At 63.9% G+C, this 21,544-nt stretch overlaps 2 protein-coding genes across 10 annotated transcripts in view; one reads left to right on the top strand and one right to left on the bottom strand.

Moving 5' to 3' along the window:
- The first annotated feature begins 1,658 nt into the window (after positions 1-1,658).
- Positions 1,659-7,773, top strand: ADRM1 (adhesion regulating molecule 1). Of its 9 annotated transcripts, none has more exons than XM_030913913.1 (11): positions 1,659-1,914; positions 2,445-2,658; positions 3,270-3,386; positions 3,830-3,943; positions 5,075-5,198; positions 5,558-5,644; positions 6,280-6,361; positions 6,511-6,743; positions 6,933-7,090; positions 7,280-7,382; positions 7,567-7,773. In XM_030913913.1, exons 2-11 carry the CDS (start codon positions 2,446-2,448, stop codon positions 7,671-7,673), a joined length of 1,338 nt encoding a protein of 445 aa, XP_030769773.1. In that variant the 5' UTR covers positions 1,659-1,914; position 2,445; the 3' UTR covers positions 7,674-7,773. The 9 variants fall into 9 exon arrangements, with proteins under 9 accessions (XP_030769773.1, XP_030769771.1, XP_010363494.1 ...); XM_030913911.1 differs by having other exon boundaries at positions 6,490-6,743; XM_030913912.1 differs by having other exon boundaries at positions 1,829-1,910; positions 6,490-6,743.
- Positions 7,774-7,970: 197 nt separating this feature from the next.
- The window catches only part of LAMA5 (laminin subunit alpha 5), a 61,953-nt gene continuing 48,379 nt past the window's right edge, over positions 7,971-21,544 (bottom strand). Inside the window, 34 exon segments of the mRNA XM_030913910.1 lie at positions 7,971-8,361; positions 8,551-8,670; positions 8,828-8,921; positions 9,019-9,152; positions 9,259-9,412; positions 9,509-9,673; positions 9,743-9,935; positions 10,003-10,148; positions 10,242-10,377; positions 10,455-10,622; positions 10,758-10,888; positions 11,011-11,154; positions 11,236-11,368; positions 11,466-11,614; positions 11,722-11,844; positions 11,922-12,084; positions 12,156-12,289; positions 12,478-12,631; positions 13,020-13,156; positions 13,257-13,427; positions 13,501-13,533; positions 13,535-13,650; positions 13,738-13,876; positions 13,878-13,918; positions 14,653-14,763; positions 15,354-15,456; positions 15,574-15,715; positions 16,055-16,209; positions 16,375-16,491; positions 17,884-18,080; positions 18,273-18,443; positions 19,082-19,193; positions 20,213-20,323; positions 20,393-20,544. Of these exon segments, the coding sequence (XP_030769770.1) occupies positions 8,222-8,361; positions 8,551-8,670; positions 8,828-8,921; positions 9,019-9,152; positions 9,259-9,412; positions 9,509-9,673; positions 9,743-9,935; positions 10,003-10,148; positions 10,242-10,377; positions 10,455-10,622; positions 10,758-10,888; positions 11,011-11,154; positions 11,236-11,368; positions 11,466-11,614; positions 11,722-11,844; positions 11,922-12,084; positions 12,156-12,289; positions 12,478-12,631; positions 13,020-13,156; positions 13,257-13,427; positions 13,501-13,533; positions 13,535-13,650; positions 13,738-13,876; positions 13,878-13,918; positions 14,653-14,763; positions 15,354-15,456; positions 15,574-15,715; positions 16,055-16,209; positions 16,375-16,491; positions 17,884-18,080; positions 18,273-18,443; positions 19,082-19,193; positions 20,213-20,323; positions 20,393-20,544 (4,589 nt within the window). The 3' untranslated portion in view covers positions 7,971-8,221.

The raw sequence follows: 21,544 nt of genomic DNA, 5'->3' as shown, positions 1-21,544 counted from the left end.
ACGCCTGTAGTCCCAGCCACTTGGGAGGCTGAGGTAGGAGAATGGCTTGAACCCGGGAGGCGGAGCTTGCAGTGAGCTGAGATCCGGCCACCGCACTCCAGCTTGGGTGACAGAGCGAGACTCCATCTCAAAAAAAAAAAAAAAAATGAAAAATAGCTACATTTTCCAAAACAACGTGAATGGGAGCATTATGACAGTCAAAAGCTGGCAACTAAACATAACTGGCACAAGCTCTGCCACCGAGACAATGGAGGGCTGAGCAGTAGGCTCCCTGCAGAATGAAAGGACTGGAGCTGCCAGCATCAAACACCAATGCATCTCCCAACAAGGGTGAATGAAAACACACCTACAGACCTCAGAGAGCTGTGCATCCACTCGGAGGGGGAGCCACCAAGCACACGGTGACCCCGGGGAGCGCCCCAAGTGAGCAGAGTATCTGAAGGAAAGAAGGAAGTGAGCGGTGGGCAAAGGAGAACCCGAGGACCCTGGCACGGTCTCAGCTGCAGACATCTAGTCCTGCTTAACTGGGGTGCCGAGGCCACTGCACCTCGGGGTTCTCACGAAGCTCCTGACCTATTTTTATTACTATTATTATTATTTTTGTTGTTGTTGTTGAGGAGTCTCCCTTTGTTGCCCAGGCTGGAGTGCAGTGGCACAATCTCGGCTCACTGCAACCTCCACCTCCCGGGTTCAGGCGATTCTCGTGCCTCAGCCTCCTGAGTAGCTGGAATTACAGGCATGTGCAGCACACTTTGCTAATTTTTGCATTCTTAGTAGAGTCGGGGTTTCACCATGTTGCCCAGGCTGGTCTTGAACTCTTGGCCTCAAGTGATCCGCCCACCTCGGCCTCCCAAAGTGCTGGAATTACAAGCGTGAGCCACCGTGCCCGACCCCTCTAAGAGCCTCCGCCTGGCGTCGCTGTAGGCAAATCCCAAAGAACGTGTCCCTCTTCAGCAGCCGGCTGGGGCGCCACAAGCACTGTCTGTTGTCTTCGCTTTAGTTTGTGTCAAAAGTGACTCAAAGTTACACAACACTGGAGGGCGACTGCAGCCTTTTTACCCTGTGGCCTTTCCCATCCAGGCGCCCAGAGGATGAGCCCCTGCCCTCCGGGACCCCTGCCCTCCCGGACCCCGCCCTTCCAGGACCCCACCCCTCTGGGACTCAGGCCTTCCCTGACTCCTCCCCTCCCGGACTCACCCCTCCCAGATCCCTCCCCTCGGAGACCCCCTCCCCTCCCGGGACCCCTCTCCTCCGGGACCCACCCCTCCCTGACCCCTGCCCTCTCGGACCCCTGCGGGACTAGATGTGTGCAGCTGAGACCATGTCACGGTTCTCACCCCTGCTCTCCCTTCCCGGACCCTTGCTCTCCTGGACGCGTGGACTCCGGCTCCTGCCCGGGGGCCCGAAGCACTTAAGTGCGTAGCCCTGGTGCCCGCCGGCCAGAGCCGGACCGCACTCCTCGGCTTCCGCCTATCCCCTGGCACAGTCACACGAGTGACAGCTCTGCCCGCCCAGGCTGGCGACGCCGAGGGGTGGGCTTGGCCCGACCTGAGCAGGTCCGCAGCGCGCTTCTGAAACCCGCCTGCGGTCCTTGGCGCCGCCTCTAGGGGCCGCCGCCGCTCCCCTATGACACAGCAACAATAGGGGCCGCTCTGGCCCACGCGCCTCGCGGCCCGCGCTTCCGCCGGAAAAGAGGCGCCGGCGCGGGGGCGGACCGGGGAGGAGCGAGTGTGATGGACGGTCGTCCTCGCCAATCGGTGGCAGGTTAGGGCCGGCCGCGCGGCCTACGGGGCCCAATCGGTGGCGAGAGCGGCAGGCGGGGCGGGCCGAACGCGGGCTTCCGGCGGGGCCCGGCAGGCGCCGAGGAGGAAGAGCCCGGACGGCGCCTCTTGTACGAGTGTGGGCGCGAGGCAGGTGCGGGGGTCGCAGGTCCTGGGGCGGCCGGGGGCGACCGGAGGCGGGGGCAGGGTCTGCTCGTCCGGGGATGGGGCGGGGTCAGCCAGGACGAGAAGGTGGCCGGCGCGGCGGGCGGGGCCTGCGGGGGCCGGGCCAGGTGGGGGCTCTGGGGTTCGGGCGCCGCCCCGGTTCCGCCTGCGGCCCTGAGCGTGGGGCTCCGCGGGAGCTCGGGCGGGTCTGCCCCGCGGAGCGGGTCGCCGTGGCGGCGCGTCGAGGCTGGTTCCCCGCGGAGACGGCGTCACGCCTAGGGCCGGCCCCATTAGGCTCGGCGGGGCTGCCCCGGCCCAGCGCCGACTGCGGGCGGTGCGTTCGGCGGGCGCGGGGGAAACGCGGAAAGCAGCCCGGCGTGTCAGTGTAGACGGGGCCTGCGCGGCCTTAGGCAGCTCTGGGCGCCGGCCCCCTGCTCCCAAACACCCCGGGGGGCGGGAGCTTGCCGGACCGCAGGCGACCGTGGCCGCCGCGTCTCAGCGTCGTCTTCGCGCTTTCAGGATGACGACCTCAGGCGCGCTCTTCCCAAGCCTGGTGCCAGGCTCTCGGGGCGCCTCCAACAAGTACCTGGTGGAGTTTCGGGCGGGAAAGATGTCCCTGAAGGGGACCACCGTGACCCCGGATAAGCGGAAAGGGCTGGTGTACATTCAGCAGACGGACGACTCGCTTATTCACTTCTGCTGGAAGGACAGGACGTCCGGGAACGTGGAAGACGTGAGTGTCCCAGAGCCGCAACAGCGGGACAGGCGACTTCTCGGGCCCTCGGAGTCCTCGCTTTGGAGTTCGCGGTGGGGACTTGGCCGCATTCTGGGGACCGCTCGTGAGGCCGTCATCGGCTGCCCTGCTGTTGGGTCGTCCTGGTTTCCGCGGTGACAGGGGCGTCTCGACCACTGTGTATCTTGAACTTTCCGTGTGCGGTGCCTGGGGTTGGAGGTGTGGCCCTGGAGAGCCTGGAGCTCTCTGCCTGGCCGCTTCACTCAGTCTTCTTGTTTGTTCTTCAAACTTTAAGTTGTTCTTTGCTACATTTGAGAGCAGTTCAGAGTTGACCTTCTAACTACTCTAGGAATGTTCCCAACACGTCTCAGAAACTCTGTTGCTATCTGAAAGGCCCATTTCCCTGCTGTCTCCCCCGCGCCTTGCCTTTCATGGGCTGTCTCTGACCCTGGCTTCTCCACCTGGTGGAGACCCTGCCAGCGAGGGATCTGGCGGCTTAGCTGCCTCTTGTGCACCCCACCCCGTTGGACCCAGGGCCCTCCATGCTCTCCTGAGACTGGGCACAGTGATGCCATCTGCACCGCTGACTCTCTCTTCCTCTGGCTTGCCAGGACTTGATCATCTTCCCTGACGACTGTGAGTTCAAGCGGGTGCCGCAGTGCCCCAGCGGGAGGGTCTACGTGCTGAAGTTCAAGGCAGGGTCCAAGCGGCTTTTCTTCTGGATGCAGGTACAGGGCAGGTCTTGGGGTTTTGCCTTTTGTTGCCCTGTGATTCAGTTAGGAACTTGCTTGCAGTGTGGTGCAATTGGCTGTTACAGACCAGCGGGCACCGGCCACACGGCCTGAAATGCCACCTCAGGACTATGGTGCATGTTCCCTGGGGCCGAGGTCCTCTTCCAGAGTGCAGAGGCTCCAGGCTGGGCTGCGGGTACCCAATTGCGGTGTGGAATTTCCAGCCAGACAGACATGCTGACCCTGGTTCCAGCGATGCCCAGTGCCCTCTCTCTGCCCCTTGCCGTGGGTCACTGAGGCCCCCGCAGCAGAGGCAGGGGCTCCTGTGTGGCTCACAGAAACGAAGCATCCTCCTCTCACTCTCCACAGCCCTGCCCCTTCCCTGGCAGTGTGTCCTGGAGGCCAGGGGTATCAGTGCCCAGGGTTTCTCTTACCCACAGCTGCAGAGCGTCCGCTGGGTCCAGAGGCCGTTGCTCATTCTGCCATCTGTCAGTGACCATGGAGCTTGTTGCCGTTTTTGTGCCGTTACAGGCAGTGTTGCAGAGAATTGCCTGGTACACAGATTTTTTTCCATAAGCCAGTATAATCTGTAGGTGAAAACTGGTGGCAGGCCTGTGGTCAGAAAGCCTGTGCCTGCGTTTGCAGTGTAGAGAGAGAATGCCATGCTGTCTGCCAGAGGTGGAGCTGCTGTCCCCACCCCCAACCTTGGCTCTTCCGAGAGCAAGGGTGGCCCTGTCTGAGAGGCCTCTGTGGGGCAGATGGTCCGTGTTGCCGCTCACCTCTGCAGGTGCTGTGCACGCGGCCTGGGAAATGAACGGCATAGCCGAGTTCCAATTAAACTTTATTTGCAAACACAGATGGGGAGCACAGTTTGCCACCTGCTGGTGTAGAACGTGTTTTTCCACGATTTTGCCAAGAAATAGTGTCCAATTGTTACCACCCTCTCCCCTTTTTTTCCCAATTTTCCTGTTGATGACTTTTAAGTCCCCTGTCCCCGCTTTGCCATGAGGGCAGGGACTCCCGGTGTCCCTGGCACCCTGCCACCTCCATAGCCGTTTGGGGTGTGCCCGTGAGGGCAGGGACTCCCAGTGTCCCTGGCGCCCTGCAGCCTCCATAGCTGTTCGGGGTGTGTGTGGGTGCTCTGCTCCAGCTCTGTGTGCTCGCAGGTCGATGCTTCTGGCCCTGGTCTGTGCACGTGTGAGCACGCACACGTGTGCTCGATTGTGAGGGCCTGCCGTGGCTCTAGGCTGTGGTGTGCTGAGCGGGCCAGTTCGCTGCCTTCCACTGGTTGAAGGAAGGAGACGGGTGTATAAAGAACCACACCCCAGAGGGCGAGAGGGCGACAGGGTGAGAGGGTGAGAGGGTGAGCGGGCTTGGCTTGGCTTGGCAGCAGCTAAGTGCCTTCGGAGCCCTAGGCTCCCCATCTGTGAAATGGGCGGAGGGGGACAGGGCACACCCAGGATTGCGGCAGGACTGGGACAGGGCACGGAGCATCATGCTCAAAAGGCACCACTGCCGTCCCCTCACCTGCTGGGCTGAGTCCTGTCTCCTCAGCACTGTGTAGCCAGGCACATGCGCCTGTGCCTCTCAGGTCCCTCACCTGTAAGCCAGCTCAGAGGATGGCTGTGGTGGCCCTCAGAGTGAGCTGGCACCGGCTCCTGCCCTTACGTGCCCTTTCTCTGCAGGAACCCAAGACAGACCAGGATGAGGAGCACTGCCGGAAAGTCAACGAGTATCTGAACAACCCCCCAATGCCTGGGGCGCTGGGGGCGAGCGGGAGCAGCGGCCACGAGCTCTCTGCGCTAGGCGGTAACTGTCAGCTCTGTCACATGAGCTCAGGGTTTCCTGGGAGGCCGGAGTCTACTGTGGATGACTCGCTCCCTCGGCACAGGTTGTTTGGAAGTGGAAATAGAAGATTCTAAATGAGAGACCCTGTTAGCTCCCTGGGTCACTCCCCGGTCCCATCTTCATGGGATAGGACGGGTCTGTGTCCCACTGTTGCCTCACTTCAAGTGGTGCCGCCTGTAGAGTTCAGAGGCAGCTGAGTGGGGTGCTCAGCAGAGGCCCAGGCAGCACTGTGGGGCCAGAGTGGGGCTGGCCGGGGCGGTGCTGTGGGGCCGGCGTGGATCTGGCTGGGCCAGGCCCCCCTGAGCTGCAGTGTTTTCCAGGTGAGGGCGGCCTGCAGAGCCTGCTGGGGAACATGAGCCACAGTCAGCTCATGCAGCTCATCGGACCAGCCGGCCTTGGAGGACTGGGTAACGTGCGCCGCCCGGGCGCTCAGGCAGCTTCCACTGGGATTGCTTTGAGGCCCTGTCTCTGTTTCCTTTAAACTTTTGCTAGCTGTCTGCGTAGTGTCGCAGAGCCTGTGTGTCTGCAAGCTGGGTTCCCTTTGGGAATGTGCTTGTTTGCCTGTGGCTAGAGCTGGGTAGGCGCGGGCTTTTGGGCCCCTGGTAAGGACCCCAGCTGGGTACTTCAGAGGAGGATGGCTGGCTGAGCGGCGGGGCTGAAGGACTGGAGGGAGCTGGGGTTCCTGCCCTGGGTCCCTTGGCCCCACATGGCTGCCTGCCTGCTGCTAGTTCGAGTATAGACCCGTGTGCTTGGCCCTTCAGAAATACTTGTCCCTTTGGGTGGGATCTGGACTGAATCTGCTTTTAATCTAAGCACATGAATTGTGTAATGGAATGGAACAGAAGTGACCTTGCTTCCAGAACACAGCTGCAAGTGTCCGCCCGCCCCCACCACCCGCAGCTCCTCCAGGCCTGTGGTCCCCACCGCCCCGCTTGCTCTTGGCTTTAGTGTTGGGAATTCCTCCTCCTCTGGCTTGGGGAGGGGCAGGCTCTTCCCGGTGGGCTAGAGGGCATAAGAGCTCGCGTTTCCTTGTCACACGCAGGTGGGCTGGGGGCCCTGACTGGACCCGGCCTGGCCAGCTTACTGGGGAGCAGCGGGCCTCCAGGGAGCAGCTCCTCCTCCAGGTGAGCCTCATCGCTCCAGCCCCGCCATGCAGGTGCCACCGTGTTATGGGAGGGACAGCGGGGAATCCTGGCCTGGCACCTTGGACCCTGCGAGTAGGCCCTGCTGTGTGGGGGCATGTCCGCTCCAGCGGTGCCCTCTCTCTCCGCAGCTCCCGGAGCCAGTCGGCAGCGGTCACCCCGTCCTCCACCACCTCTTCCACCCGTGCCACCCCAGCTCCTTCTGCTCCAGCAGCTGCCTCAGCAACTAGCCCAAGCCCTGCGCCCAGTTCCGGGAACGGAGCCAGCACGGCAGCCAGCCCGACCCAGCCCATCCAGCTGAGCGACCTCCAGAGCATCCTGGCCACGATGAATGTACCGGCTGGGCCAGCGGGTGGCCAGCAAGGTAACGCGTGCTGTTGCCCGGAGCTGGGGGGGCACGGGGCCTGCTGACCCTGGCAAGCTGACCTTCCAAGGCGTCTGCCTCTTGTGCGCTCCTGGGGTGCTGGGGCCGTGGGCTGAGCCCCTGCTTGCATACCCTTCATGTGGGCACTTAGGCTGGCATCGAGCTGATGGCCGTGTTCTTGTGTCCCAGTGGACCTGGCCAGTGTGCTGACGCCAGAGATCATGGCTCCCATCCTCGCCAATGCGGACGTCCAGGAGCGCCTGCTTCCCTACTTGCCATCTGGGGAGTCACTGCCGCAGACCGCGGAAGAGATCCAGAACACCCTGACCTCGCCCCAGTTCCAGCAGGTAGAGGCCAGGCCCAGGGTGCCCTCCGCTGTGTGCTCAGGGAGTGGGCAGGAGGGAGGAAGAGGCCCTGCCCCACCTTCACCGTGGCCGTGCCTCGTGTGCCCGACCCACAGAGCTGGCAGCTCAGCAGTGCGGCCCTGGGGCGCAGCCCAGGGTGGAGCTCAGCCCTTGCCTGGCTCTTCCTTGCAGGCCCTGGGCATGTTCAGCGCAGCCTTGGCCTCGGGGCAGCTGGGCCCCCTCATGTGCCAGTTCGGTCTGCCTGCGGAGGCCGTGGAGGCCGCCAACAAGGGCGGTAAGTGGCTGTGCCTGCACCTCCGGCCCAGAGGCAGAGGCAGGGTCCATTCCTGTCCCCCTGGATTTACAGAAGTGGGGCTGAGGGGGCAGAGGTCACAGCCCTTCTGCCCTTGATCCCATCGCTTTGATCCCCAGTTCTGGGCAAGGGTTAGACACCACCTTGTGTCTTTAACGTGTTCTAGATGTGGAAGCGTTTGCCAAAGCCATGCAGAACAGCGCCAAGCCCGAGCAGAAAGAAGGCGACACGAAGGACAAGAAGGACGAAGAGGAGGACATGAGCCTGGACTGAGCCACGCGCCGTCCTCCGAGGGCCTGACTCGGCGCTTGCAGTGCGTTGCACAGCCTCACCTCCACCCACTGATAATAAAGTCTTTTCTTTTACCCGCCAATGTCTCCTTTCTTTTGCCCAAAGGAGTTTTGGCTGGACAGATGCTAGTGTGAGGAGCTGCTGTAGGATCCCAGAGAAACTTATCTGACCTAACGATGGAAAACAGTCACCCCAGGAAGAGTCTGGTGCCTCCGTCCAGGCCAATTCCAGACCTGTCTTGAGACTCCATATTTAAGTCAACATTCAGTTACACAGAAGTTACTTTTTAATTTTTAAGGAGGAACCAGTGATTACAAATGTCTCACAATTAAAAATAGGTGGAAGGGCCAAGTAGAAAAACATTTTTCAGTATTCTTTCATTTAAAAAGACATAACTTAAACCATCTCCAGAAACAAGATCTGTCACCCATAGAGCCTAGAATCCCAATAAACACCTATGAGGTGAGCACAAAGGGCAGTGAGAAGAGTCACCTGCAGGGGCCTGACCAGAGGCCGGGGTTGGCAGTGCCCTAGATGGCTGGGCAGCCATTGGCCCCCACTGCCCCGTGGACCTCTGCAGAGTCAGTCATGGTGACGGGGGACCGGTTCACTGCCAGCCTCCTCATGCAGCCATGGTAGGCGGGGGGCCAGGGCTGCATGGCCATGGGCTCTGGGGGCACAAGGAAGATGGAAGAAGGCTGGTTGGAGGGCAGCTTGGGACCCACAGGCCCTTCCCAGACGTACGTCCCCCACCCAGCCTCTGTCTTGTTCCACGCCACAGGAGGGTGGGAGGGGATAGGTTACCCAGCCTCTAGTCCTGAGGGGCAGCTTCCCCACGCTTGATCGAGGCTGCACTCACCAGGCAGGCCCCCAAGGTGCAGAGGGGCTGGGGCAGCAGCCGCAGCCGCCAGCGAGGGGCCCACAGTGTGGTTGCTCTGTGCGTCCACCTCCAGCCGGAGCACGTTCCCGCCTTTCATCACTGTGGGAGAAGGTGGACTCCTGAGGCCAGGGAGTCGCCAGCCAGGCCTCTCCAGCCCTGAAAGCAGCTGCCCCACCCCGAGTCCCGCGTGACTCCCACGCTGCAGAAGGGTGGGGGTGGGGCTGGCAGAGCGCCCTGGCCACAGGAGGGGCCTCACCTGCCAGCCGGTGCCACTGGCCGTCACACAGCACCGAGGGGCGGGCCACTGACGTGGAGAACTCCCCTGCTCCATCGTCCGCCCGCAGCAGGACCTGGCGGGGTAGGAAGGGAGGGTCAGGGCATGCCCCCAAGGTCACCAGAACTGGAGAGGCAAACCCCGCCCTGGTGTGCCACCCCTGCCAGGCTTACTTGCTTCTCAGTCACCTGCAGCTGCAAATAGGGGGGTGTCTGGGCCTGGCCCAAGTGGAAGATCAGGCCGGTGACTGCCAGGGGCCGCACCTCCAGTTCCAGGCCCACGTCAGGCAGTGTAGCTCCTGGGAGGTCTGCAGGGAGAGGTTGTGATAGAGAAGGAAGGGGGGCCCCTCCCCAGAACCTCCCGGAGCCCCCTGCCCTGCCCTGCTGGGGCCTGGGATGGCAGCACCCACACACCTAAAGTGATAACTCCCCCGCTGCCTGGGAAGAACAGGCCCGCCTCCAGGGGGCCCGAGATGCAGGGTGTGACCCCTGCCATCCGTGTGGGGGCCCCCAGGGGCTTCCCGTGCAGCCTCAGTCTCTTCACACAGCCACTGAACCCGACGGTCACCTATGGGGAGCAGACGGGGCAGGGATCAGGGCCCAGGGCAGCTGAAAGGGGTGAACAGTGGGTGGGGAGTGAGGGCCGGGGCAAGATGGTTCTCACCGGAAGTTTGGAGCTGTGGCTGCTGGCCGGGAGGCCCCCCACAAAGAGGGTGTGGGGCTGGGGGTGCTCTGCCCCCTGGTGCTGCTGGCGTGGCCCCTCCTGGCTCCAGGCCCGGGCCCCGTCCGTCACCAGCAGGATCTGGTTCTTCTCCCAGCGCACGGAGACCTGGGGGCAGGAGGCGGGTCAGGGTAGGGCCACCAGGCCCTGCCCACCTTCCTTCTTCTCGGCCCATACCTTGTGCCAGTGGCCAGGCCGGGAGCGATGGCGGCTCTGGGCGCGGAGCCGAGTCCCAAGGCCTTCCATCTGTGCGACGAAGTGTCCATTGCTCAGGAAGAGTGCCAGGGAGGGGCTGCTGGGCCTCAGGCTAGCAGCGAAGAGCAGGAGGCCACGGGGGCTTCGCGGGAGGACGTGCATGGAGAGGCTGGGCCTGGAAGCGGAGCTGGCGTCAGCCTGCGCGGCCCCTCTCAGCCCACCCCAGCTGTGTCTGGCCTTACCAGTTCCTATGTGGGGCCAGGATGCCCACAAACTCCAGGTGACTGGACAGGGAACCCCCAAACTGGTAGGTGTCTCGGGTGGTCCTGAGGTGTGGGGGCAGCATGCAGGCGGGATCCTGGGTGGGCTGACGACTGCGGCGGGAGGCCTGGGGGCATGGATGGTGAATGCAGGGGCTGCCCGCACAGGGGCCACCCTTCCAGCCACCCCAGCTCTGCCCACTCACCCCTGGGGCGCCCACCTTCTGGGCGGCGGTCTGCAGTCCTCTAGGCCCCAGGTCCAGGGTCTGGGCTTGCAGGGTGGGTGCACAGCCTGTGCTCACGTTGACGCTGCCCAGGTTCTGCTGCAGGTCGAATACACGCTGTGGGCCCAGGAGCCTGTGCAGGGCAGGCAGGCGGTCAGCAGCTGCAGAAGGCCAACTGGGGCCTTGCCCCCCAGTGCCCGCCAGACTCACCGCCGCACGAAGATGTTGCTTATGCAGCCACTGAAGTGAAAGGTGTCAGGCTCAGGCAGGCCTCCCAGGAAGAGACTCGGGGGCCCCTCAGGCTGCGGCTGGGGCTCTGGGGGTGGTCCCCGGTGGGGCTTCATCTGCTGGAGCTGGTCGTCGACATAGAGCCAGACCCTGGGGGGAGGGAGGCCGGAGGCTCCGTTCTTCCACACCCTGCCCACCCCCACCTCAGAGGAGACAGAGGTCCAGGCAAGTGCAGGCGGGCGTCCCTCCAGACCTTCATAATGAGGGCCCAGCGGCCGGGCTCACCCTGTGGCATTGCTGTAGAAGGCGACGTAATGGGGGGCGCCATCGGCGAAGCCCCCCTCAGCTACCACTTCAGTTCTCAGGAGCTGTAGGGTCACATGGCCCTGCCGCAGGGACACCTGGCATGGCCCATCCTGGGGACAGCAGCCAGGTCAGCTGGCCAGTCTGGGGACCCAGACTCATTCCAGCCACCCCAGTCCCGACTGCCCCGACGGCCGCTGCGGGTTGGGGAGTGGGCACAGGTATGAGGTCTCACCGGGGACGCCCGGTAGTAGAGCAGGGCACTGTCCTGGGCACTGTGGAAGCCAAAGCCGGAGTAGACGTCGCCAGTGAGGGGCGCCACGTTCGAGAGTGCCAGGTGAAGGAAGCCGTGGCCGTGGAAAGTCATGGCACGCCCCACCTGCGGGGAGGCCGTCCCTGAGTGCCCGCAGGTACCCCTGCATGTCCACAGATGCCACCCCCAGCGGGGAGGGCTGCTCACCAGCAGGTCAGCGGTGCAGCCGGCACTCACACCTGTCGTGTTCAGCCGCTTGAGGTCCACATACTTGCCCAGGGCCTTGATCCCTTTGACGCAGCCACGGACTGAGCCTCCCATGGGGAAGAGCCGTCGCAGGCTGCGGGGACACGGGGATGTGGGTCAGGGCACCGCCTCTAAGCCCAGCCTACCGCCCCAACAGCCTGGCCTCGGAGCCCCAGCTGCACAGTGCTCACCTCGGGGGCAGCTGGTGAGGTGGCGCGCCCCCCAGGTAGTAGGCGTCGGCCAGTTCCAGAGCATTGTCCTGCTCCACGCTGAACACCGTGGCCCGCTCCACACGTACCAGCACACGCTTGCGGCTGCCCCCCAGCAGGAACACCTGGATCTGCAGGACCAGCGCGGGCTCCAGGGCCAGCTGTGTCCCTGTGGCATGCCCTGCCCCCATCGTCCCACCTCCTCTCCCTGCCACCCTGGTCCCCACCCTGGCCCTACCGCCTTGCTGGCTGAGGTCAGGGGCGGTGGGGTCTGCAGTGGGACAGCCTCTCTCAGGCCGGCGCCAAAGTCATACAGCAGCACGAGGCTGCCTTCTCGCACGGCCAAGCACAGGAACTGGCTCTGCAGAAACAGGGCAGGGTTAGTGTGGGGCAGGATCAGTGCAAGGGGGGACGGCGGGACAGGTGTGCCTGGCACACCTGCTGCTTCAGGAAGAAGAGGACCCCACTGTAGGACACGAGGCGCAGCTCCTGTTCGAAGCGCTTGGTGGTGCTGATCTGACCATCGAAGCTGATGCGGGCAAAACCGGTGCCATCCAGGTAGGAGCCGTCCGTGAGCCACGGGTCCCCGGTCGACTTGGAGCTGCAGGTCAGAGGTTCTGGGGTCAGCGGAGGGTGGGGTGGGTGGAGACGGGGAGGGCAGGCCACACGCACCGGGCACAAGGCCTGTCCACAGCCGTGTCCAGCTGGAAGGTCCTCTCGAAGTTGTAGAGGCTGACCACCTCCTCGTTCAGCGTGTCCATCTCGATGCAGCCCCGGTAGCCAGGGAAGCGAAGCAGGGGAGGGGGCTGTGGGCACAGGGCTGGGTCAGGGCACCTGGCCTGAGGCATCTCCCCTCCAGGATGGACCAAGGGGACTTCAGACTATAGCAGGACGGACTGAGGCGAGATATCAAGAGAACCCACGGCTCTCCAGGACACAAGTGACTCGGGGCTGTGGAGCCCCTCCCACGCTGCCCCAAGCCGGGCGGGCTCACCATGAAGGTACTGGGGTAACCCCCGACGTAGAAGACAAAGTCGTCTGGCCGCAGGTTGAGCAGCCCCTCTGCCCCAGGGGCCACCGTGTCACCCTTGGTTTCCTGGATCATCTGTCTCTCCACTGTGACAGACATATGGCCAAACTGGAGAGTCCTGAGGGCAGAGGCCAGGGTTGGTGAGTGGGCACGGAGAGGCGAGGGTTGGCGGGTGGGCACAGGAGAGGCGAGGGGTGGCGGGTGGGCACGGAGAGGCGAGGGGTGGCGGTGGGCACGGAGAGGCGAGGGGTGGCGGGTGGGCACGGAGAGGCGAGGGGTGGCGGTGGGCACGGAGAGGCGAGGGGTGGCGGGTGGGCACGGAGAGGCGAGGGGTGGCGGGTGGGCACGGAGAGGCGAGGGGTGGCGGGTGGGCACGGAGAGGCGAGGGGTGGCAGGTGTGTATGGAGAAGCGAGGGGTAGTGAGTGGGCACAGAGAGGTGAGGGATGGCGAACGGGCATGGGCCCCTGCAGTTGGAGGCATCCGGACTCTCTCCTGGGCCTCCCACCTGTCCAGGCTGACAGCTGCAAACTGCTCCCCAATGTCCTCGTCGATGCTTAGGACTGCAGGGCCCGCCTCACCCAGCCGATACACCCAGTGCACCTTCTTGTCACGCAGAGACACACCCATGTAGTCCCCAGTGGCCTGCAACAGTGACAGACACACAGTCGGGACGGGGACCAGGTACCACCCATTTCCAAACAGATGCTGAGCTCAGGCCCCGTCCATCCAGCCAGCCCGGTACCTGGCGGCTGCCCATGTACATCACAAAGTGATCCCCGGTACCCTGCCCAGGCTCAGGCTCCGGGTCCTGCAGGTAGAACTTGAGGGCAGTGTAGGCAGCAAGGTCGGCAAGATCCCGTGGGGTGCGCAGCTGCACCCCTGAGCGCCCGTTGAACTTCATGGGCACCTTGACCTGCGGGGCAGCATCCATCAGCATCCACCACCACCCTCCCTGATGTCCACCTTCCCCTGGGACTCTCACCCACCTTGCTGGCAGCCCCCCGGGCCTGGGCAATAAGCTTGCCGCACACGGCCGATGCTGGCGGACAGGACCAGGCTGGCGTTGTGGGCCCCACGGTTCTCCAGGACGCTCAGCTTGGCCAGCAGCTGGGGCAGCGTCTTCTCCAGGCTGGACACTGCACAGAGGGAGGGGTGGCCCTGAGACCTTTGCCCCCCACCCTGCCCCACCTCCCTCAGGGGCACTGTGAGGGCCATGGGCACACCTGAGCGGCCTGCGTTGAGCACCGCCTGGCCCAGGTCCTGGCCCCGCAGGCCCTCGTACTGGCCCTGCCACCGCTCCACGCTCTCCTGCATGGCCTGCAGCTGGGACTGCACACGGGTGGCCATGTCCTGGGCTTCAGCAGGCCACAGCCTTGGCGTGTGCGATCTTCTTGCTTGTCTCATCTGTGGTGGGCAGAGGGCAGGCTCAGCAGAGGCCAGCGGGGACCATTCTGGCTTCCTGTCCCCAAGTCCTTTTGTCGGGCCAGTAACAGGGACATCCAACCCCCTACGGATCGTGTGAGACCCTCACACCCTGCAGCGCAGTGCGATCCAAAACCCATCCCACCAGACGCCCCGTCCATGCCAGGACAGGCACCCAGCCTCTCAGGCCATAGCTGGTCCCTGGACATGTGCCCTGCGTCACCTCCCACCGCCTGGCCCCACCATCTCTCCTGGGCTTGCTGGGAACAGTCAGCAGCTACAGGGTTCCCTCAGAAACTGGGTGAGGCCACATCATCCTCTGCTCCAAGCCTTGCAGGGTGGGAGCCCTGGTCCTCACCGCCCAAGGTCTTGCCAGCCCCTTGGTTCCAGCCACGCTGACCACTGTGCCCTCCTGGGCGCCCTTCCTGCAGGGTGCGCCTCAATACCCCCGCCCCAGGCCTACAGCCTCCCACCTACACCTCCACTTCTACCCAAAGCACTTCCAAGCCTGCCAGCCTCCCGACGGCTGGGGCTGTTGTGTGCTATCTGCAGCCCTGGCACCTCCCTGGCAGGTGTTCTGTGTCTGGCCCCAGCTGCCCACTGTGGGGGTCTCTTCAGCAGCACAGTGAGCAGTCAGCAGCCACATGCGGCCAACGCCAGTGTCACAGAGCCTCGTGGTCTGCCGGCTGCAGGAGCCAGGCCCAGGCTCCGCGTACCTGTGTCCATGGCAAGCATGGCCTGCGCCGCCTGGATGTGCACCTCCAGTTGGTCCTTCTTGGCCTGGACATCTCGGAGCTGGGTCCCGGCACCCTGGAGGGCAGCCCACACTGCGGGGGAGGCAGCTTCAGCTCCCAGACAGCTTCACCCCTAATATGCAAGTGCAGCCCACCTCCACCCTTCTGACCCCAGAAGGACCAAGGCTGACACACAGGCAGACAGATGGACAGGGACACTCAGACATGGAGTCCCTTGGCCTGTGGGGAGGTGTTGAGTCTCAGCACAGCCTCCGTTCCCACTGCAGGCATAGCTGTCCGCATTGCACAGATGAAACAACAGAGGTTCAGAAGAGGCAGCCCTCTCGTTCTGGCAGCTCACACCTTTCTCGTTGCGCAGCTTGGCACACATGTGGCCCTTGAGTCAGCAGAGCAGAGGCCACGTACCATCTTGCCCTGTGCCTCAGCTGGTGCCTCAGTGGCAGCCAGTGCCTTGCAGGAGGGCTGCTCCTCCCTGGGCTCCCCTGCCGGGCTCCCTGGGGCTGACACACAAGCAGCCGGGGAGCCACCTCCCAAGCCCTCCCACCCTGAACCATCCTGCGGCGACCCACACCCCACACAGTGCATGTGGCTGGGGGCCGAGGGTCCCTGGGAGCTTAGATGCCCAGCAGGCCCAAGGGCCCCCATCAGAGCCCAGCACTCACCAAGGCCCAGCCTCCGCTGCTCCCGGAGCACGGCCTCCTCCAGTGCACTGCTGTTTGTCAGGAGCTGCCGGGCTCGGTCCACCAGGCCCTGCTGCACCACTGTCTGCAGATGCAAGGACAGACGGTGGCTCAGACGTGTGGGCCGGGACTGCGGGAGGTGCGGGAGGTGCAGGCGGTGGGGGTGCTCCTGCCGGGGCTGAGAGGAAGGTAGGGGCCTCACCGCCCAGGTGTGGTCTGCCTGCTGCAGGGCCTGGCCAGCGGCGTCCTCGGCAGCCTGCACGGCCTGCAGGATGCGGCTGTACGCGCTGGAGGCCTCAATGGCCCTCTGGGTAAGGCGGTCCTGGTTGATGTCCAGGATGATGCTGTAGTGGAAGGGAAGGTCGAAGGAGCAGGTAAGCGCGGGAAGGCACATACCCTCGGCCTGGCTCTCCAGCCTCCTGCGCTCATGGTCAGCCGCACCCATGCCCGCCCGCCAAGTTCCGCCTCTAGGCCTTTGCCCGTGCCTGTCGTCTGCTGGATGTACTGCTCCTGCCTACTCCTGTCACTCTGGGCCCCAGCTTGCCATGAAGCTGAGGAAGGCCTGGCTTCTTTGAGGACAATGGCCTCAGCCCCTAGGAGCATTCCCAAGGCCCTGGGCCCTCCCAAGGCCTAGGCTGCATCCCCAGGGTGGGCCCAGGGCCCCGCCTCTCCTGGCCACGCACCTGGACAGGTTGAGCGCCAGCTGGTCCAGCTGCTGTGCGTGGGCCTCGGCGGCCTCCACCAGACGCAGCTTGCTGCCCGCTGGGGAGAAGGTCTGCATCCTCTGCAGCAGTGGGGTCCGAGCCCCGTCCAGGCTGGCAGCGAGGCGCTCCAGCTCCTGGAAGTTGAGCGGACTTAGCAGCCCCTCATCCTGCTCACAGCCACCTGATCCACGACCCTGAGGGTGGGCTCTGCACACAGGTGCGCACGCAAAGCTGCCCATGGGCCTGGGAGGGAGTTGGCCATGGATGGGGTGGTGACAGGGGCCAGGGGCTGCACTCACCTCCTTGGCCTGGTCCAGGCTGTGCAGCAATCTGAAGACGCTGGCCAGGGTGTCGCTAGCTGCATGCAGAGTGGCCTTCAGGGTGGCATTGTCCCGGGACAGCTCCTGCTTCCTTTGCTGAAGGCAATGCAGGGGAGTTGGGGACAATGAAGGGTAAAAAAAGATTAAAGGATGTGATGGGGTGGACAGTGGGGCAGGGAAGGGAGAAGAAAAGAGGGTGAGTATTGGGGGTGAGGAGGGGGGAGGAGGGGAGGGGCAGGACATGTGAGTGAGGGAAGGAGGAGGGGGGAGGGAGAGAGGGAAAGGGGAAGGGGAAAGGATGGGAGGGGGTGGGGAGGGACAAGGAGGGGACGGGGGAGGAGAGAATAGGGGAGGTCGGGGGAGGGATCAAGAGTGGACAGGGACAAGGAGGGCAAGGGGGAGGAGGAAACAAAAGGGGGAGGATGAGTGGATGGGGATGGGGGAAGGAGAGGACAGGAGAAGAGGGAGGAGGAGGGAGAAGCGGGGAGAGGGAAGGAGTGAAGAGGGAGAGAATAGGGAGGGGGAGGAGGGAGAGAATAGGGAGGGGCAGGAGGGGGAGGAGGGGGTGGAGATGGGGGAAGGAGGGGGTGGAGATGAAGGGGGAAGGATGGGGGAGGATGGGGGAGGAGGGGGAAAGGGGGACAGGGGGAGGAGAGAGCAGAAGGGGGAGAGGGAAGAGGGAGGGGGAGAGGAGGAGGGGGGAGGGGAGGAAGGGGGAGGGGAGGAAGGGGGAGGGGAGGAAGGGGGAGGGGAGGGGGGAAAGGGGGAATGGGAGGGGGGAAAGGGGGAATAGGAGGGGGAGGGGGAAGGGGGAGGGGAGGAGGAGGGGAGGGGGAGGGGGAGGAAGGAAGGGGAGGGGAGGAAGAGGAGGGGAGGAAGAGGAGGGGAGGAAGGGGGAGGGGAGGAAGGGGAGGGGAGGAAGGGGGAGGGGAGGAAGGGGGAGGGGAGGAGGGGGGAAGGGGGGTGAAAGGGGAGGGAAGGGGGGGTGAAAGGGGGAGGGAAGGGGGGTGTGAAAGGGGGAGGGGAGGAGGGTGAAAGGGGAGGGGGAGGGGGGGAGGGGGAGGGGAGGGGGAGGAGGGGGAAGGGAGGAGGGGGGAGGGGAAGGGAAGAGGGGGAGGGGAGGGGGAGGGGAGGGGAGGGGGAGGGGAGGGGAGGAGGAGGGAGGGAGAGGGGGAGGGAGGGGGGGAGGGGAGGGAGGAGAGGGGGAGGGAGGGGAGGGGGGGAGGGGGGGAGGGAGGGGAGGGGAGGGAGGGAGAGGGGAGGGAGGGAGGGGGAGGGGAGGGAGGGAGAGGGGGAGGGAGGGAGGGAGGGAGGGGGAGGGAGGGGGAGGGAGGAGGGAGAGGGGGAGGGAGGGAGGGGGAGGGGAGGGAGGGGGACGGGGAAGGGGAATGGGAAGAGCGGGAAGGGAGAAGAATGGCAGGGAGGAGGCAGGAAGAGAAGCAGGAGCAGGAGCAGGAGCAGGAACAAGGGCAAGTCCGGGGTCCTCACCAGGGCTTCCTCCAGGCGCTCCTGGTTGCGGCTGTTGAGCTCCTGGGCCTCCCGCGTGGCGTCCACTGCCTGGTTCAAGGCCTCTCGCAGGTCCATGAGACCGGCCTCATGCTGGGCCAGCCGGTCACGGGTGTGTGTGGCCAGTGCCTGGTTCTCCTCCCAGAGGCTGCTCAGCTGCTCCTGCACTCGGGCCAGCACTAGCCGAGACCAGGGTGAAGGTGGTCACTCTGGAAGCCAGGCTCCTTTGTGACCCTTGGTCTCCACTTGGTGACCGCCAGTCCCATCTGCCCCGTGACACCCACCTGATGCCACTCCATGCTGACCTCCCCCTTGGAGCTCCCAGGTCCCTGTCTCTCCCCACCCCGCCTGCCAGGGCCAACACCACTCACATCTCTGCGCTGCAGCCAACTCAGCCTCAGCGGCTGCCCGCGGGGCCCCCAGGTCCCGGGCCCGCATCTCCCAGAGCAGCCGCTCCACCTCGGCCAGCGTCCGGCGCAGCTGCTCGCCTGACAGAGCCGAGGCATTGGCCAGCCCCAGGTGGCCGGTCTGGGACATGAGCTCTGTAGGGGCAGGGGGTCGTCAGAGCCTGGGGCCGCCCGTACTAGTGCACCTGCCTGCTGGCTTCCAAGCCTAAGACCCCAGCCCCGCCACCCTTGGCAGGCCAGCGGCCCAGAACCTGAGTGCACCTGGGTGGCCCCTAGAGCCCCTGGGCCAAAGGCCACGGCTGCCCCAACACCCTGACACCACTCTGCTCAGCTGGCTTCCGAGACCTTCTCGTCCTTCCCCTCTCCGCCTGGCCCACCCCGCTCCCTGGTCAGCTCTCTCTGAAATGGCACCCGCTGCCGACCCTCAGGCTGGGCCAGCAGGTCCTGTTAGGCAGGCTCGGGGAACCAAGTCTCTCCTAAGTCCTCTGTCTCAGTGTGTACTACAGGACATCTGTGAGCGTGAACATCTAACCAGCACGTTTCCTGGGGAGGCTGTCGAGGGGTCTGATGTCTCCTGGGGCCACCTGTTTGGCCACATGGCTGTGTCGCCAACCTCCCGACCCTGCCCCTACTGTTCACTCGAGGCGCCGTCTCCCATCTAAGCAGACAGACCCTGCCTGTTCTTCCAGGCCAAGCTTGGCCAGGTACCCCCACCCCTGCCCCAGGCAGCCCTCCTGGCTCTGAGCCCTGAACCTGGCTAGGCTGGCCCCTACCGCTCAGGGTGCGGTCCACAGCCCGGATGGCCGCCAACAGCGTCTTCGCCCGGCCCAGTGTGGCCTCGGTGCCAGCCAGCAATCGGCTCGCTTGGTCTCGGGTCCCCGAGGCCTGTGGAGGCAGAGCCCACTAGCCCACGCCGCTGGTAGGCGAGGGTCAGGGTGGGAAGGGAGGGCCTGGGGTCTGGGGGCGCTGAGGGTCCCAGGGAAGAGGGACTCCTTATCTATTTAACTCTCTGTCTGATGACTTGTTATTTATCATTTGTTACTTACCTAAAATAATTGGTTATTACTTGCCATTTATTATTTCCTGTCAATTTAATGAAACAGTTACTCATTAAGACATTTGAGGCCAGCCACGGTGGCTCACATCTGTAATCCCAGCACTTCGGGAGGCCGAGATGGGCAGATCACCTGAGGTCGGGAGTTCGAGACCAGCCTGACCAAAATGGAGAAACCCCATCTGTACTAAAAATACAAAATTAGCTGGGTGTAGTGGTGCACGCCTGTAATCCCAGCTACTCAGGAGGCTGAGGCAGGAGAATCGCTTGAACCCAGGAGGCAGAGGTTATGGTGGACTGAGATTGCGCCATTGCACTCTAGCCTGGGCAACAAGAGCGAAACTCTGTCTAAAAAAAAAAAAAAAAAGACATTCCAGCACTTTGGGAGGCTGAGACGGGCAGATGACAAGGTCAGGAGATCGAGGTGAAACCCCGTCTCCACTAAAAAATACAAAAAAAAAAAAAACTAGCCGGGCGAGGTGGCGGGCGCCTGTAGTCCCAGCTACTCGGGAGGCTGAGGCAGGAGAATGGCGTAAACCCGGGAGGCAGAGCTTGCAGTGAGCTGAGATCTGGCCACTGCACTCCAGCCCGGGCGACAGAGCAAGACTCCGTCTCAAAAAAAAAAAAAAAAAAAAGACATTTAAGTGATACTATACACTGTAAACAACTGTATTAAGTAGTTTAGATAGTAATTCAGTGACCTGGTCAACCCCTAAGATTCTCGAGCTCCTGTCCCCTGCACTGACACATGTGCAAGGCATGAAGTAACATCTGCTGAATGAGGACACGCGAACCACGGGAAACACAGGTGAAAGCCTCCCAGGGCCCTGGGGGTTCTTGGGGCTCCTGCCTGGCTGCCCAGCTGCTGTGCATCCTGCCTGAGGCTTGTGCTTTGCTGCTCCAGCACCTCCAGCTGCTGTGCCGTCTCGTGGCGGGGCCCCAGAGGGCTCCGGAGCTGGCTCTGTGGAGAGTGGAAGGTGAGGGCATACATTGGCCCGGGTGGGGGAGGGAAGGCCGGGACGCTCAGTACCTGCAGGTCAGTGATGGAGGTGTTCAGCCTGTGCAGACGGGCCCAGGCCACAGAGCTGGCATTGATGCCACGCAGTTGCTCGCGGATGGCGGGGAGGAGGGTGCCGGTCCGTTCCAGGTCGTCCAGGAGCAGGACCACACAGTGGTCACACACTGCAGGCAATGTGGATTCACAGGTCAGTGTCATGGGGTCAGGCCTGGGGAGAATGATCAGCTGGAGCCCTGGGGTCATCCGGGTGGGGAGGGCTCAGCCAGAGGGTCATGAGGTCAGCTTAGGGACACAGGACCCGTGGGGAGGTCCCAGGGTTCTGGCAGAGTCATGGGGTCAGGTAGGAGTCTGACAGGGGTGAAGGGCATGGGGTCACCCAGGGAGAAGGTAGGACCAGCACAAGGGGTTAGGGCCGGCACCAGGGTCATGGGGGAAGCCGGAGGAATGGGTCAGGGTGGGGTCATGAGGTCAACATGGGGTTGGCACAGGAGACTAGGCTGGGATGAAAATGACAAGGTTAGTAGAGGTCAAAGGACAGCATGGGGCTTCCTGAAAGGTCATTACAGGAGTTAGGTCAGCAGAGAACTGAGTGGGTACCAGGAATCCAGCAAAAGGATGGGGAGAATATACAGTGTGGTGGGGGTGAGGGGTGAGGGGTGGGGTGAGGGGGTGGGGGTGAAGCGGTGGGGCCAGTGGAGGGGGTGGGGCCAGTGGAGGAGGCATGGCCAGTGAAGGGGTGGGACCAATGGAGGTGAGGCCGGGGGGGGGGGGTGGGGGGGGGCAGTGCGGCCGGGAAGGGGGGCAGTGAGGTGGGGAAGGGGGACAGGGAGGCGGGGAAGGGGGGCAGTGAGGGGGTGGGGCCAGTGGAGGGGTGGGGCCAGTGGAGGGGTGGGGCCAGTGGAAGAGGTACAGCCAGTGGAGGGGCAGGGCCAGTGAGACGTGGGGCCAGTGGAGGGGCAGGGCCAGAGGGTGAGGTGGGGCCAGAGGGTGAGGAGGGGCCAGAGGGTGAGGCGGGGCCCGTGGAGGGGTGGGGTCAGTGGGGGAGGCAGGGCCAGCAGATGGGGCGGGGCCAGGGCATACAGGAAGGCTAAGAACAGTAGAGGGGAGCAGCCAGCATTGGAGCCACAGCGCTCCTCAGCATGGATGGAGTTGGACAGGCATGGG

The sequence above is a fragment of the Rhinopithecus roxellana genome, chromosome 13, assembly GCF_007565055.1.
Source record: "Rhinopithecus roxellana isolate Shanxi Qingling chromosome 13, ASM756505v1, whole genome shotgun sequence".
Lineage (NCBI taxonomy): Eukaryota > Metazoa > Chordata > Mammalia > Primates > Cercopithecidae > Rhinopithecus > Rhinopithecus roxellana.
The sequence above is the reverse complement of the archived record's forward strand: the minus strand, read 5'-3'. Positions and strand labels throughout refer to the sequence as shown.